The sequence below is a fragment of the Protomyctophum bolini genome (assembly GCF_963924005.1).
Source record: "Protomyctophum bolini genome assembly, chromosome: 20".
Lineage (NCBI taxonomy): Eukaryota > Metazoa > Chordata > Actinopteri > Myctophiformes > Myctophidae > Protomyctophum > Protomyctophum bolini.
The window spans coordinates 26,746,783-26,762,480 of NC_137881.1; the positions used below are offsets into that span (position 1 = coordinate 26,746,783).

Consider the following 15,698-nt stretch of genomic DNA (forward strand, 5'->3'; position numbering starts at 1 on the left):
GAATTGTGTTAATATTTATATATTTAGGATTGTAAGAAAATAATGCTTTCTATTCAAAACCACAGTGTTCTAGTACAGGGGTTCTCAACCCATGGGTCGCGACCCCTCGGGTGGTCGCCAAATTATTTTGGGGGGTCCCCAAATTATTTTCCAATTTTATTTATTAAAAGAAAAAATGCAACTGAATGGCTGGAATATGGAAAAGAAGATTTTACATACCGGTAGTACACAGTATACATTCATACACTTTCCTTAATGATTATGTATTCATATGATATATTTTCTCTATTATAAGGTTATTTTTGCAGTCAGTTTGTATTGGGGGTGGGGGGGGGGGGTCGCGAGACATGGCCAAGGTATTTCCAGGGGTCCCCAGCCAAAAAGGTTGAGAACCCCTGTTCTAGTAGATGTTATAAGTGTTACAGTATATACATTTTGAATGACTGGTGTCATCTGTCTTTCTCCCCCACATGCCCACAGCTAGTGTCTGAGGATGAAAGCGGCAACATGAAAGTACTTCCGCTCGGCGATGATACTGACCCTCTGATCGAGGAGAACCAGGCTGTGCTGGAGGACTATGCAGACGCCGTCAAATATGAACGCGGACCACTGAACCCCGACCAGCATCAAGCGGAGCCCGACGACAAATCCTCCACTTACACGTTGACCAACGTGGTGCCGCAGGAAACCGACTTCCTGGACACTTCCTGGAACCCATATTTGGGCAGTGTCCGCCGACGCCTCAACAACTTTTGCCGCGGGGAGTCCTTCATGGTCACCGGAGTGACGGCTTCGGGGGAGGCCATTCAGCGAGGAAACGAGGGTCGGTTGGCTATTCCGAAACACCTGTGGCTGGCGTACTGCTGCCCGCGGTTCGACCGCAACTCTCCCTACGAGGTGAGATTTATGTTCCCGAGCTACGGGGGCTATGCGCTAAACGAGAACACTGGCCACAGTGTGGTGGAGGTCCCGCTCAAGACGTTGGAGGACTTCCTGAAGCGCCAGACGGACGTGGACGGCGCCGTGGCTATCTTCTACAAGGGCTGTGTTTCGGTGAACCGCATCAAGAGGAAGAGAGACGTGAGCAATGTTGGTGGCAGAGACATGACCTGGTCCTACGAATCTCAAATGTATGGCTATTATAAATCCCAGAACTATAAACCCAAATAATTTATTTCAAACCATGCTCTAAATGTCCTAGAACACCTAGCAAGTATTATAATACTTGATATTATAAGTCATTATTATAAAGTTTATAATGTGTATAATTAAGGTTATAAAGTATTTTGACTATTTATGAGCGCTTATAAATATAATTATAAGCGCTCCCCCCCCCCCCCCCCATGATGTATTTGTGCAGCTGGTCTCTGCTAGGTCTGGTCTCTGATAGCGGTGGTCTCTGCTATAGGTCTCCCTCCAGGGTGGAGATGTGACGATGCGCCTCCCGAGTGCTGAGTCTCATACTTATCCTTGTAGCTCTCCAGTTCCATGCGGAGGCGGTTGTTGGCATGTGAGCAGTGAGCGGTTGCGTGCCTCACACTGTTTCAACTCAGTCTCCAGCTCCACCTCGTATAATCCCTGCTCATCTGCTGGAACTCCTGGTAGCTGGCTCTCCGCTGAACACTGACGGACCGTGTTTCTCTGCCAGATCTTTCCAGTATTTTACCTCCTCTTCCAAGGAGCTGAACTCCGGGACGTCCTGGCTGGTCCCCCATGTCTGGTGGTCCGAAGGGGGGGCAAACAGCGAGCAGCAGCTGTGGTGGCGAGTGTCACACACCAGGTTCAATGCACTCCTCCTCACACTCCCAGTTTTAACTCAAATGGGGCTACCTCTAGCCCTAGGGCCGGGGTACGTGGAGGTATAAAGTCCCGTTGCTCTGCGTGTTAAGGTGACGTCCATTTCAGACAGTCAAAAAATGTAAATATTTGCAGTAAATATGCTACAATAAATCTGATTTGTATATGGATTCTATATATGGAGATCCCTGATGTCCTCAATTTACTGTAAACCGTTTCTGAACATCCATTTGTGTAGTTCCAGTTCCACACACAAATGGAACTAAAATGTATGATTAAGTTTTCAAATGTCACCTAAATGTGGAGTGTGAGCATCTGTGAGTAAACCGTGTCACCTACCATAGGAAAGTGTGACGGGTGGGTTAAGCAACCGGAGTGCAACAAGTGTCAAATACGGTGCTACATTGTGCATGTGCGTGCATCACCGCAAACTGGATGGAAGCTTAAGGCTTCTTTTAAGGCCCCATGGTGAACCTTACTTATGATTGTATGAGTACTTTACTTTATGAGCCATTTTATGGTGCTTTTCCATCACTCTAGCTGGCTTTTGGTACCATGATGCAGGAACTTCATTTGTCAAGCGATGTCAATGACTCAATCGTACTGGTAGTAGTGATTCTATCTGAACAATAAGTCTGCAGTGGTTTTTGTTGTCGGCTAGCCCCTCCCATATCCAGCTATTTGTTCTGTGCGCACAAACTTTGTCCTACACAAACAATTTTACGTCATAGTGTCTGAGCAAATGACAGTTTTACTTTACGTCATGATGATGTACATTGTACAAGAATGTATAACTCTCACTTCACATGGGTGTGATTTTTTTTACAAGATAATTGTTTTGGCATTTCTGCTTTTGCCATTTTGGTAGCTATAGTTCTGGGTAGAGACGCTGCATGGGAAGCAGAAGGTCCCGGCCCCAGTGTATATGTCAAGTATCCTCTGCAAGATCCCCGGGCACTAGTAGTAATGGCACTTGTCCGCTGCTCCAGTTAGGATGAGCAGAAGACAAATTTCACATTATGTGCAAATGTGACAAAAATATCCCAAATGCTTTAACATTATTATTATTACCCTTATTATTATTAGTCGCAGTAGTCTGCAGTGTTGATAGTTCTGCTGTATTTGGAAAGTCAAAAACGTCGAGTCAAGTTGAGCCGGTACGATGCAGTAGAATACCTATAGAATGACAGATGGCCTGCCCTACGGGCTATTGCATTGTGTGTTGTGTGTGTGTGTGTGTGTGTGTGTGTGTGTGTGTGTGTGTGTGTGTGTGTGTGTGTGTGTGTGTGGTGGGGCGAGTAAGTTTGAGTGAGCAAGTGCAAAAATGTGTATTCTCAGGCTGGCAGTGCCCTGGGGGCACGCATGACGTGGACGTGTGTGTGTGTGTATGCGCGCATGTGCATGTGAGCCCATACACAGTTACACACTCGCATTAGATCATACTTTTTTTTCCTCCAGGTCATCTGGAGGACACGGTCTATGCATCGTGTGTGTGTGTGTGTGTGTGTGTGTGTGTATGTGTGTGTGTGTGTGTGTGTGTGTGTGTGTGTGAGTGAGTCACGATGACATCATACTTGAATCATTGTCTAATACTGGTTCTTCAGGGTTTTGCTAGTTTCAGTGAAATGTTTTACTTAAGTATCAAGTATCAATACTGCAACATAGGACTATAGGTGTGTGTGTGTGTGTGTGTGTGTGTGTGTGTGTGTGTGTGTGTGTGTGTGTGTGTGTGTGTGTGTGTGTGTGTGTGTGTGTGTGTGTGTGTGAGAGCGTGTGTGAGTGTGTGCGTGCGTGTACACTACGCTACAGTACACGCGCAACTTATTCCAATGTCAAACTCACTGAAGCAACCCACAATACATGTTTGTTTAAAGTAATTTCAAGTTTGGAAGAAAGCTTCCCTGTTTAATTAAATCCCTGAACCAAATAACCCAACTAAATGCAAACCATGCTATAAATGTTCTACCATATCCACTTTGGAGACTTTTCCCTGTATTAAACAGTTTCAGAAACGGGCCTTTGATCGTCGAACTAAATGTCCGATTGGTTTGCAAATGTCACTTGGTAAAATGGTTTGTGAGCATCCGTGAGAAAAAAAACATCACACCTAACTGATCTCCGCCCTAGACCTGACATTATTAATAATGCCACGACGAGTACCTGTATGCATGAATGACAAGTTTTAGCAATGGAAATTTGCGCCACACTGAACACCTCCCTTCCAGTTCCTCCCTCTTGCTCCTGCCTTAATTCCCTCTGTCTCCGCTCTCATCCATCCATTCCTGGGAGAGGGAGAGAGGAAAAGAGTGTATACTCGCACACCATGTTGTCCACGCGTCTGCTACTGTCACTGCTCGTCTGTCTGGGGAACTCCGCGACTGCCAGCGTCGACGGCTCTTCTTTCAGGGACTGCGAGCGCTTCCTGTACCGGCAACGGGCTCCGACGGGTATAATCCGGATCCCTGGGCTTCAGAGAATCTGCCAGCGCTACGGCAACGAGCCGCGCTATGCCACCTTGTATGACGGCGCCCACAGGGTGCCCCTGTACTCTGCCTACGTGTTCAAGGGCTCTATGGGGGACAGCATAGACGGTCTGCCTTGGATGCATGAACCGCAGGTATATACAGTACATGCGTGTTTCTGTCTGTGTCAATGGTCAGGTTGTGCCTCTTGCTACGGGTCAGTTACGGGTCAGACAGCTTTGCGTGGAGAGGCTCAGTGTTACTTTGACTAAATTACATATTACTGCTAGGTTTAATACAGTAGCTATCGTGTTTGAACTGCCTATGTAAAGAATGTATGTGTCCATTGTGTGTGGTATAGATAGAGCCCTACATTTATAGTCAAATCACAATGTCAATGATGTTCCTTTTCCCACTCTTGGGGTCTATTTTGATCACTGTTGCCTCCTCCAGTTATCCAGTGACATGCAGCCCTTCCCCGCGGCGGATGTGCCGCTGCAGATGTTGGAGGAGAGCCAGGCGGTGCTGGCTGACTATTCAAACGCGGTCTCTAACCAGCGGGGCCAGCTGAACCCAGACCGGCATCAGTTGAGCCCGGAGGACAAAGTGTGTGTGTGTGTGTGTGTGTGTGTGTGTGTGTGTGTGTGTGTGTGTGTGTGTGTGTGTGTGTGTGTGTGTGTGTGTGTGTGTGTGTGTGTGTGTGTGTGTGTGTGTGTGTGTGTGTGTGTGTGTGTGTGTGTGTGTGCGTGCGTGCGTGCGTGCGTGCGTGCGTGCGTGCGTGCGTGCGTGCGTGCGTGCGTGCGTGCGTGCGTGCGTGCGTGCGTGCGTGCGTGCGTGCGTGCGTGCGTGCGTGCGTGCGTGCGTGCGTGCGTGCGTGCGTGCGTGCGTGCGTGCGTGCGTGCGTGCGTGCGTGCGTGCGTGCGTGCGTGCGTGCGTGCGTGCGTGCGTGCGTGCGTGCGTGCGTGCGTGCGTGCGTGCGTGCGTGCGTGCGTGCGTGCGTGCGTGCGTGCGTGCGCACGCACGGGGCGCGAGCAACTGTGGATCAAGAGGTAGATCAGGTCGTCCAATGATCCATGGGTCGGTGGTTCGAATCCTCTTGTCTACATGACAGGAACCCCAAATTGCTCCCGATGTGCTGGTTGGTACCTTGCATGGCTTCCGCTGCAATCGGTGTATGAATGTGTGTGTGAATGGGTGAATGCAATGCACAATCTATGTAAAGCGCCTTGGATAAAGGTGTCTCTGTCTTTTAACTACGTGGAGCAGAGAGCTTTACCTGTATAGCCACTAACAGCAGTTATTCTCTTGCACCAGAGAGGAAGGAGTGTGTTTGACAAATTGACATGTCTTTGGTCACGGTGACAGACAAAAACAGCTGCCAGCAGTGGGATTCAAACCCTGGACCTTCATGCTGTGAGGTACCAGGAGCTAACCACCAAGTGACCATGTCATATCCTATTGTACACAGTGTGGCCTAAAATGTACATTTACCATGAATCTTTTGTTTTTGTGGTTGTATTGAGTCAGAGAAAGCGAAAGAGAAAGGAAGAGAATTGTGGCTGTGAGTGTGACTGAGACCAAATGGAAGAATATATGACAAGAATATAATGGAAAGCAAGAGAGGAGAAACTGAGTGCATTAACATATAATAGTGTGGCTTTATCTCGAAGAGTGTAAAACTCAACTGTGTACATGACTCCACATCCTCTCTTTCAGTCAAATTTGTCAAAGTACTATGTGCTCTAACTAGACAGACAGAAGACAATGGCATAAGTATAGTTAGTAGTAAAAAGCATCTCTATCACACAATCCCAACCCATTTGTCTTCATTTAAAACGCCTAATGAGAATCTAACTATATATCTACTATATTTTATGGAATGTGACATCCTAGTAGTATAATCAGAGATTGTGGTGTGTGGTCTACAACAATTTAATTTGACCAAAATGGTGTTCAGGTACATGAACCTACAAGATGCAGTCGAGTGGCAACACTGCTTCCTTACCAGATATCACTCTCCACTGATATCAAGGTCACTATGGCTATGCACATCCAGTGTGAAAGCCATTCGAGGAAAATGAGTTCCCTATACAGACGTGGCGAGAGGAGGTGTGAAAGTGTGTGCACATTACTGACAATTTAAGCCTTTAAAAAACACATTTCACCCTTCTTCATTATAGCATAAAGAATTTCTGTTTTTATTGCAAATGTTTCAATTTAAGGGATCCATGCAAATATGTATATTGGATATAAATTGAATACATTGTTATCAGAATGTATTTTACTCAAAATATTGACATCCGTATCGCACCCAAAATTCCTGCATTGGTCAGCTCTGGATTGAATATAATTAAAAATGAGAAATACACAATTACAGGGATGAGTAAATAAACTTTTATTACTGCAGATGAGGCAAGACAAGCAGCAGTTAACTGATTTTGTTGTCTTCAACTCATTCACTCACTCTTCAATTCAAAGTTTATTCATAGAGCAATATTTGACGTTTTAACAGATCACAACATGACATGATGGCACACATGTAGTAGCTGAGAGATATTTCTTGACAACTTGGACCCTAACATCCATAAACTGGTACTGTCAATAATATGCAAACATTCGGCAATAACTTGGAAAGAGATTTGGTGTATAAGGGGAGAAGATTAGACGACCAAGGATAGACCCCTGGGGTACCCCGCTCAATAATGTATAGCAGGTTTAAGTGGTAGTCATGGACTACGGCCTACGCTGATGGATGGTGGTACAACACAGTCATCCATGAAGATCTGAAAGTTTTTCTCCACAAAGGTGGTCTTCTTGAGGAACTCCTCCAGCTTCTGGATGGAGACCTCCAGCACCTGATTGTTCTCCTTCTCGTTCAGGCCGTAGTGTGCGAAGGCCGGGAACTTGTAGCGCTCGTCGTAAGGCGCATTGTGGTCATAGTGAGCGCAGCAGTACGCCGACCACACGTAGGTGGGCACCGCCACGCGGTTGATGTTCTGCCGGCGGAGCATTTTGCCCGAGGTGGTGATTCCCGAGACCACGTAGGCCGTGCCGCGGCAGTAGTTGTTCAGCCGCCTGCGGATCACGTGCTCCTGTGCCTTCCAGGCGCCGGCACAAAACTCATGGGCCAGAGGGACGACGTTGGTCAGGGTGTAAGTCGACGCCTTGTCGTCGGGCTCGGCCTGGTGTTCGTCCGGGTTGAGGCTGCCACGTTCATAGTCGATGGCGTTTGCATAGTCGTCTAGGGTTGCCTGGGTGTCTTCAAAGTTCATGTGCATGTTGTAGCCGAGTGGAAATGGCTGCATCTCGCCTGTCTCTGAGGAGGAGGATAGCTGTGCGGGAGAGACAGATAGATAGATGAATGGCAATGGTCGTCACTAAGGGCCTGATATTATGTAGGGTCCATGTATGGTATACAGTGAGGCCGACATGATTGAAAAACGTATGGGACCGTGAATTTGCAATACAATGAGGACAACTTACTGTAGGCTATGTTACAGTATTAGGCCTACAACTTTTGGCAAATATGTGTTTGCCTTAAGCTTTCTCCAGCGTCATATTTATCTTACCTGAGGCTCATACATCCAGGGGACATCCACTCGCTTCTCCCCGTCCGAACGCTTGAAGGTGTAGGCGGAGTAGACGGGGACGCGGTCCGCGGTGTTGTACAGTGTCACGTAGCGTGCCTTGTTGTTGTACCGCTGACAGATGGACCGCAGCGAGTGGTGGTCCAGCCCCGACGGCGGGGCCCCCATGTAGACGAACTCCCTGCACTCGGGGGACAGCACCTTCTCCACCGTCCCCTGCACCCGCCGTGCTGTTATCGCGATGACCAGCAGCACAGCCGCCCGTGTCCAGAGCCAGTGGGCCATGGCGGGTGGAGATAATGAGGATGGTCTCACCGACGAGAGGTTATACTGCAATTGAATCCTGAATGTGTGTGTGTGTCCAAAAACAACACGGATGATCCGATTCCTGAAGCTTCTTGTCTATCTTGGCGGCACTCTTTGTATTTCTAAATTTGCTCCTGTGTCTCAAATGGCTCCGAGTAACAAAGCATCTACAATTCTACATTGAACGTCTGCTCTCTCTAATCGGTATCATGCAGTATATGCAAATCCTTGCTACACACTTCAGCTGGTCCCCACCCACCATTGGTTTCCTGAACAGCCATACAGAAACACCCTGACAACAACGTTGCTTTGACACTTCTGGAAATAAAAGAATGGAAGTCATTTCAGCAGCTCCATAAAGCTCAGAGTCCACTTCTTTCTGGCCTGTTGCATTCCGCCTCTTGTGATTGGTGAATTAAAACGGCCTGTTGCATTCCGCCTCTTGTGATTGGTGAATTAAAACGGCCTGTTGCATTCCGCCTCTTGTGATTGGTCAATTAAAACGGCCTGTTGCATTCCGCCTCTTGTGATTGGTCAATTAAAACGGCCTGTTGCATTCCGCCTCTTGTGATTGGTAAATTAAAACGGCCTGTTGCATTCCGCCTCTTGTGATTGGTGAATTAAAACGGCCTGTTGCATTCCGCCTCTTGTGTTTGGTGAATTAAAACGGCTTGTTGCATTTCTGCCTCTAATGATTGGTATGAATAGCATTGTCTAGCCACTCTTCAACGTCACCAGATCTCCCCATCCTTCTACCTGGAAGCTCTGGGTACGAGATATAGATACCGTACAGCCAATAGCAAGGCATCATATAGAATAGATGCATATAGTATGCGCATGACATCATCATCATCATCATCATACCAGGAAGTTATGCGGGAACACCTACTGAGTGGCAAAAGAAAACCCTATATACTTTCTGGCCTTGAAGCCCATACATCCGAAAAGTACTATCTGATCGCATTAACCCATTCTGACCTGAGATCAGATTCATACGAGGTTTCCACTGGACACACACTGGTCTGATGAACCCATTCTGACCAGAGATCAGATTCTAAAAATGTCAGTCGTTCTTCGATTTTTCAAAAATAGCAGACCTACAAGCTCGTAGCGCGCGCCACTCGGTAGCTAAAGCATAACATGATGCTAACACCGAAATGGGTTCCCGGCCAGAATGGGTTAAATTACATTAAACTCACTTTGCCACTCTCACCGTTTGCATGTGCATAACCTCCATTGCATCTTGAATCAGCAATGCTGCTTCATAATAAAAGAGCAAAGCCAGGCAGGGGACAGAGAATAGAAAAGTTCACGAATGCACCAGACAACTACCAGGTTCTCCAAATATAGGCATTGGTTAAATGAGGACAATATCCTGGGTATGTGTAAATGTACTTGGTAATAAATTTAAATGAGGAAGGAGAGGTTATGTTGAGGACAGAGGATGCTTCATGTTCTACTGATATTTCTAGAGTAGTTATCTTACAGGTATGTTCCTCTCAAACAGTGATAACATTCATAACGTCTACATTTATTATTATATACATTTATTGCCACTATACACACTTTGAATATGGAAAAGGCCTGACAATGAGACCCCAGTTACAGCCTCCAGCCACTATGACTATGAGTACAAGAAAATTATCTCACATCTGTTACAGTTGGAAAAGGAGTTCTTGGTTGCTGCCTGCACACAGAGGTAGTTGAGAACGACTGTCGAACAGTTTAAAACAGTGCAGTGCTGATGGCCGCATCAAAGTCCAGTGCCATGTCCCTCGCAGCGGCTGTCACCTTGCTCACCTGCGTGCTGCTGCTACAGAGGGCCAGCGCAGGGGTGGTGAGCGATTTCAACCACGCGGAGCGCTGCAAGGACTCGCTGTATATGGGCACACCGCCACGAGGCTACCTCAGCAACTCTCAGACTCTGAAGAAGATCTGTCAACACTACGAGGACAAGCCACGCTATGTCACCCTCTACGAGCCCCACAAACACATCCCCCTCTACTCTGCCTACACGTTCAAGAAGTCAGGCGGCGAGAAGGTGGATTTTCCCTGGATGTTTGAGCCTCAGGTGAGTCCGACCATGAAACTCAATGATGAGTGGTCCGTTGTGGGCGTTTAGTGTTTAAATCTTAGTATACTGTACATAATACATGTCCATTTAGCTGTGTTATGTCAAAGTAAATAAATATTATGATAACCACTATATATATATATTTCATTTGTTATACTGCACTACAGTAGGCTATGCAGCATTGGTCTATATATAGCTGTACTCAACAGGATGGTAAATACTGTAATGAGTTCAGAGAAAACAAAAACATTTGATAATTCTCTCCACAATGTGCTGCAGGTATTTAATATACATCCAAAGATGAGACTGTATCTTATTACTGCTGTTCTGAGTAACGTAAGGCATTAGATAATCTGCCTGTGAATGGGTATAGGATTACTTTGTTATTCATGAAGGTAACAGTGTGTATTGCATGTTTGTCACCAAGTATCCTCTGACTTTGTCTCTAGCTGGTGTCAGATAAGGGCAGCAGTAACATGGAGCCCTTCCCCCAGTCTTCCAACATGCATATGAACTTTGAGGACAGCCAGGCAGTTCTGGAAGACTATGCCGACGTGGTGCAGTATGAGCGTGGCCAACTCAGCCCTGACGAGCACCAGGCAGATCCAATGGACAAGGCCTCCACCTACACCCTCACCAACGTGGTGCCACAGATAAGAGAGTTCAACATGGGACCCTGGGCTGAGCACCAGGACCTGATCCGCCACCGTCTCAATAACTACTGCCGGGGCAAGGCCTTCGTGGTCAACGGGGTGACCATATCGGGGAACATGATTCGTCGGAACAACCAAGACCGCGTCGCCATACCAGAGTACATGTGGTCGGCCTATTGCTGCACCGACTTTGACCAAAATGCACCCTACTTTTTGCGCTACAAGTTCCCTGGATTCGGAGCATACGGACTCAACGATCGCATCAACAACCACATGGTAGAGGTTCCTCTTAAGACTCTGGAGAAGTTCCTCAAAGGAAGGATGGAGGTGGACAAGAATTTCCAGATCTTCTACAATGACTGTGTACCGGATGTTTAAAACCATGTGAATTTTAAAAGTAGTTATTTTAATTTGTGTTGATTTAGGGTATCTTGCATGTGAAACTGCTATTAATTTGAAAAGAAACAAGAAATGGTGAAATGAAACAAGGAATATAGGACCCAAATCTGCCTGAAATGTAGAAAATAAAGAATATGTTCTTTAATTTGCTCAGTTCAAGAGTATTAATCATTCATATGTAATAAACAACCACATAATTTAGCATTAAATCATGTTTCATTGTCATACAGCTTTGTATGTTGGCCGCTGGATTAGCTGGATAATCCTGAACTAAACCTGAACTGAAACAAATCAGAAGCTCTCAATTAAGATATAACTTAACTTAAGGAACATTTATTTAATACATGGTGCTTATTGGGAATAATTTGGGGCAAATTATTATTTAAATTAAATAAAGTCCAAGTCCAAATTCGAGCAGTGTGCCATTTCAGTATTTACCCACAAGATGGCACTACAGCTTCTTAACAAACTGATTGTACACTGACTTGGATGCTTGCATCATCATGTTTAGAAGAATGTACACTTTTAGTTAGGGTCAGGACTAGGTGTGACCCTCACTCGTTATCCAGCTACAAGTTTCAACAACAAGCGTTGGTACATGTTCAGAATGCAAACATTTGACTGAGTCAAACATAACTTTTCAAAATGGAATTTAATTGTACATTTGTCCAGTGTCCTTCTCTGTGACAGGTGTCTTGCAGTGTCATGTCAAAGTCATTTTCTGGATACCTCTGCCGTGAACAGGAATACAGGATAATATAGATTCTGCTCCAGTTGTATCCATGCATTCTCCTTTAGTCATGTTGAAATGTGTTGAGGTGCGGAAATCTGTTTATTTGCTACGAGTGACTGCTGTGTGAAAAAGCATAAATTAAACGTAGTCAGCCACACCACTGCCAATTCAATGAACGCATACAGTAGTCTACTTTGTAACTTGATAACACGTTAACTCACTTAATGTGACAGCAGTTCCTAATGACTGTTTTTGTCATTCAACTGAGGGAACCATACTTGAAGTCAAGAGCAGTCCTGAAATGGCATGTTTTTCCATAATTCTTTTTTATAATGTATAAACTAATTACACAAATGTTATTTAACCAAACAAAAAAACATCACAGAGGACAACCTAATACCTATCCTATCCTATAGTTTGCTATGCCTGTATGACACTCTGAGGCAGACACAGGTTATAAAATGAACACTGGTCCAGAGATGACACCCTTTTCCATGCCACCCATCCCCGCGTCTGCAACTCTTCCCTCTCCAGAGGACAGCCATAGTAGTGCGGGTCCATGATAAGCAGATAGCTTCCTTCGTCCCCCGTGCAAACCCCGAGTATCCCCTTAGACGAGTTGTCTCTGTCCCCTCCCATCATGACCGGAGACCCGTGCTTCTGGAAGTGCAGGTGCAACTCCGCCACTGCCACGCGCTCCAGCTCTGCCCCCCCGCCCCTCACGTGTGCCACTTTACAGGGAATGTCGTAGAAGTAGTCCAAGACTAGGGCAGCTTCAAATGTCCCGATCCACTCCCTGGAACCTGAAAACGAGCCTGGTTTGTCCTCCATGGCCACCAGGGCCTGCTGGATCTCAGGGAGACTTGGAGGGGGCTTGCGCTGGCCCCCAGGGGGAGGAGGCCAGTTGTGACTCAACCATGAAGCCATTGTCTGGACGGTACGATAGCCACAGCCCCAGCCTCTGTCATCCTGTCCATCACACCCATAATGGAAGTACAGGCACTCTCCTTTAATCAGGGAACATTGCAGGGGGTCTGTAACGGGGATAGGAAGTCCACAGTGGGCGCTCTTCAATAAAGTGTCACTCCAGATGCTGGTCTCTTTTACTGCATTCTTCTCTCCCCAGTCAATCTGATCTTCGGCGACTCCTGCTATTACTTTTTCGGTGACGTTTTTATCCATTAAGGTAATTATTTATATTTGGTATATTATAAGTCCGAGGAGAACGTTCATCGAAATAATATCAACGAGAACAATGTTCTACTCTACCTTCTTGCATAACATAACATAACAGTGGTTTGTTTGGTGCAACTCAGATTGAAGTCCCAGACACTCTTGCCCTTCGCGGGCTTTAGTTCCGCCTCCTGTAGCGTCGCACAACTTGAGTAACAAACGACACGCCTAGAAGTTGGGAACAGTCAGTGTGTTTAATTATTATTTTAAAAAAAGAAAACAGACAGCCTGTGACGTAAGTGGCCTGTGATTATGATATGATATTTGGCGCTAGCACACGCACGCACGCCACGCACTCGTTTATAGACAACCGCAGGCCGCAGCCTACTGTTGCCTGGTCATCTTTCCCACGTAGTTCCTTTGTTGACCAGAAGGGGGAGTCAATATTTCTGTAGGCCAGTACTGTCACTGTGGGGTTGTCACCTATGGTTGTCACACTCAAGTCTGACCAACTAGGCTCATTAGCATTAGAGTGCCAAACTAATTAAACGCTAATGTAATTGTAATGACATTTTCCACATCGAATTTAATCGCAAATGTAATCCATACTGCAGTGGTGGTGCGGCATGGTGAGTTAAAGTAGAACATCTGGTTCTGCTTCTCAAACTTCAGTTCAAGTAAGAGTACACTGAATCTGATGTAGCTGAGCTCTAGCCTCTAGCCATGCTGCTTACAAGGATGTTTGCATCAAGTTTAGAAGAATATCCAAATTACTTAAACTGGAACAGTTGTTCTCAAACATTTTAACTTAAACTACCCGCATAGCCTAAACATGGAACAATTTGTTTCACTTTGACTGTGAGTTACACGCTTAAGAACAACTGAACTAGAATGATAATGAAAGCAACAACCATGTCATGCAGTTTCCTGGGACATCCATGTGTCTTGCTTCTCTTCTCTGTGACGGGTGTCTTGTGGTGCAGTTTACCAAAGTCATCTGAGAACCTAGATCATACATCAGTTTCCAGGCAGATTCTTCAGTCATGAGGAGTCTACAAAGCAGGTAACAGCACCTCACTATAAGGTGAGTGCTTATAAGATTACTTACATCACTAACTCTGAATGTTTATTTGTATGTGACTGATGGTGTTGGTGTTCATTGTCTGTCTACTTACTCTACTACAGTAGGGCTACTTGGTTTATTATTAGTTTTTTCAGAATCATAAAAACACGGGACGTGATGTTGAGACTGTCCATATTGTGCCAATTGATGTTAAGAGTGGCATTGGGAGGTGTATTTCTTAAAGTAATAGGTAGCTCTGGACTGGTCCTTATAGCTCTAATGCTAATTCTGCCCTGCATTAAGGGTAGAAATAGCATTAGGGCTATGGACCAGAGCTAAAACTAAGGCATGATGTCAAAACTACAATATATTACAAACCTACCCCTGAGCATTAATTTAACTCTAAAAGTGTGAAACAGCTAAACATTTGTTCCTCAATTGTGCTGTCCTGCAGATACAGTACGCATTCACCCAACACCATGCTACCATTGGGACAAAACCCACCAGATCACTTTAACAATGTCATTTAAAGTGTCATTTTGCAGAGTTGCGAAAGTATAAATTAGATTTTAGTCAGTCAGCCACACCACTGACAATGCATACAGTATTTTGTATCACATAACATAGCTGGAGGACAGCAGCTCCTAAAACAAGGCTCGTCTTTGTCATTCAGCTGGCGTGCCGACGGTGCCTTGGAGGGAGATATGGTCTGTATCAGACAGTGTCCAACTATGAAGACTGCCACAGGCATACCAGCGAAGGTACATCATATATTACACATCATTACATGTACTGTACACATTTTAAAGGTAGTCCCGGTATCCTACAGATATCTGTAGTTCTGACGATCTGGAAAAATGCATTGATGGGTTGATATAAGCCTTTTAAACTATTTCAGTTTTGTTTTATTTTTTGCAAATTGAACTTGGAGGCAATTGGACAAGGACAAACGACAACAAAACAAATCAAACAAGATCTAATAACATTCATAAGATTGTTGGCATCCATATTTTGGGCATGCCATAATTGTCTGGTTTTTTATGTTATGGCTATCCTTGGCATGGAAAGGTTTGTTAACTCCTGGTATAGCAGAAATAAGTGAATGCTGGTGGGTACCAATTGTATTGATTAGCATTCATATCAACCATGTTAAACTCAATTTGTGCATTATATGCATTTTTTACACGTTTTATTATTATTATTATTAATAATAATAATAATAACTTTATTTATATAGCACTTTTCTGGACAAAGTCACGAAGTGCTGTACAACAAATTCACAAAAAACCTTTTGACGTTTTAACTCATTCCAAATCTTACTTGAACTGTTCTAACGTATTCATGGGAATTAGAGCAGCTGCATGCTTTCATTGTGTCATAACTAGCTTGGCATTTTCTCTTTTGACAGGCCTTATTCAATAGCTGTGAAAATGGCCATGTCCAGTCAATAC

At 45.2% G+C, this 15,698-nt stretch overlaps 3 protein-coding genes across 3 annotated transcripts; 1 reads left to right on the top strand and 2 right to left on the bottom strand.

Moving 5' to 3' along the window:
* Nucleotides 1-6,985: 6,985 nt before the first annotated feature.
* On the bottom strand, nucleotides 6,986-8,166 carry LOC308335284 (endonuclease domain-containing 1 protein-like; the record flags this gene model as incomplete). The annotated part of the gene is made up of 2 exons (XM_080792302.1): nucleotides 7,829-8,166; nucleotides 6,986-7,591 (listed from the first exon to the last, which is right to left on the bottom strand). Exons 1-2 carry the CDS (start codon nucleotides 8,129-8,131, stop codon nucleotides 6,986-6,988), a joined length of 909 nt encoding a protein of 302 aa, XP_080648428.1. The 5' UTR covers nucleotides 8,132-8,166.
* Nucleotides 8,167-9,865: 1,699 nt separating this feature from the next.
* LOC308335709 (endonuclease domain-containing 1 protein-like) lies at nucleotides 9,866-11,329 on the top strand. The gene is made up of 2 exons (XM_080792872.1): nucleotides 9,866-10,223; nucleotides 10,676-11,329. Exons 1-2 carry the CDS (start codon nucleotides 9,897-9,899, stop codon nucleotides 11,255-11,257), a joined length of 909 nt encoding a protein of 302 aa, XP_080648998.1. The 5' UTR covers nucleotides 9,866-9,896; the 3' UTR covers nucleotides 11,258-11,329.
* Nucleotides 11,330-11,432: 103 nt separating this feature from the next.
* ufsp1 (UFM1-specific peptidase 1) lies at nucleotides 11,433-13,293 on the bottom strand. Its single transcript, XM_080791811.1, has one exon. The coding sequence runs from the start codon at nucleotides 13,191-13,193 to the stop codon at nucleotides 12,432-12,434; it is 762 nt and encodes a 253-aa protein (XP_080647937.1). The 5' UTR covers nucleotides 13,194-13,293; the 3' UTR covers nucleotides 11,433-12,431.
* Nucleotides 13,294-15,698: the final 2,405 nt, after the last annotated feature.

Excerpts from the sequence above, each read along its gene's own strand:
- ufsp1 (XM_080791811.1), bottom strand. The coding sequence starts at position 13,193 with ATGGATAAAAACGTCACCGAAAAAGTAATAGCAGGAGTCGCCGAAGAT.
- LOC308335709 (XM_080792872.1), top strand. The coding sequence starts at position 9,897 with ATGGCCGCATCAAAGTCCAGTGCCATGTCCCTCGCAGCGGCTGTCACC. Across the intron at positions 10,224-10,675 it reads CCTGGATGTTTGAGCCTCAG|CTGGTGTCAGATAAGGGCAG; the intron begins GTGAGTCCGACC and ends CTTTGTCTCTAG.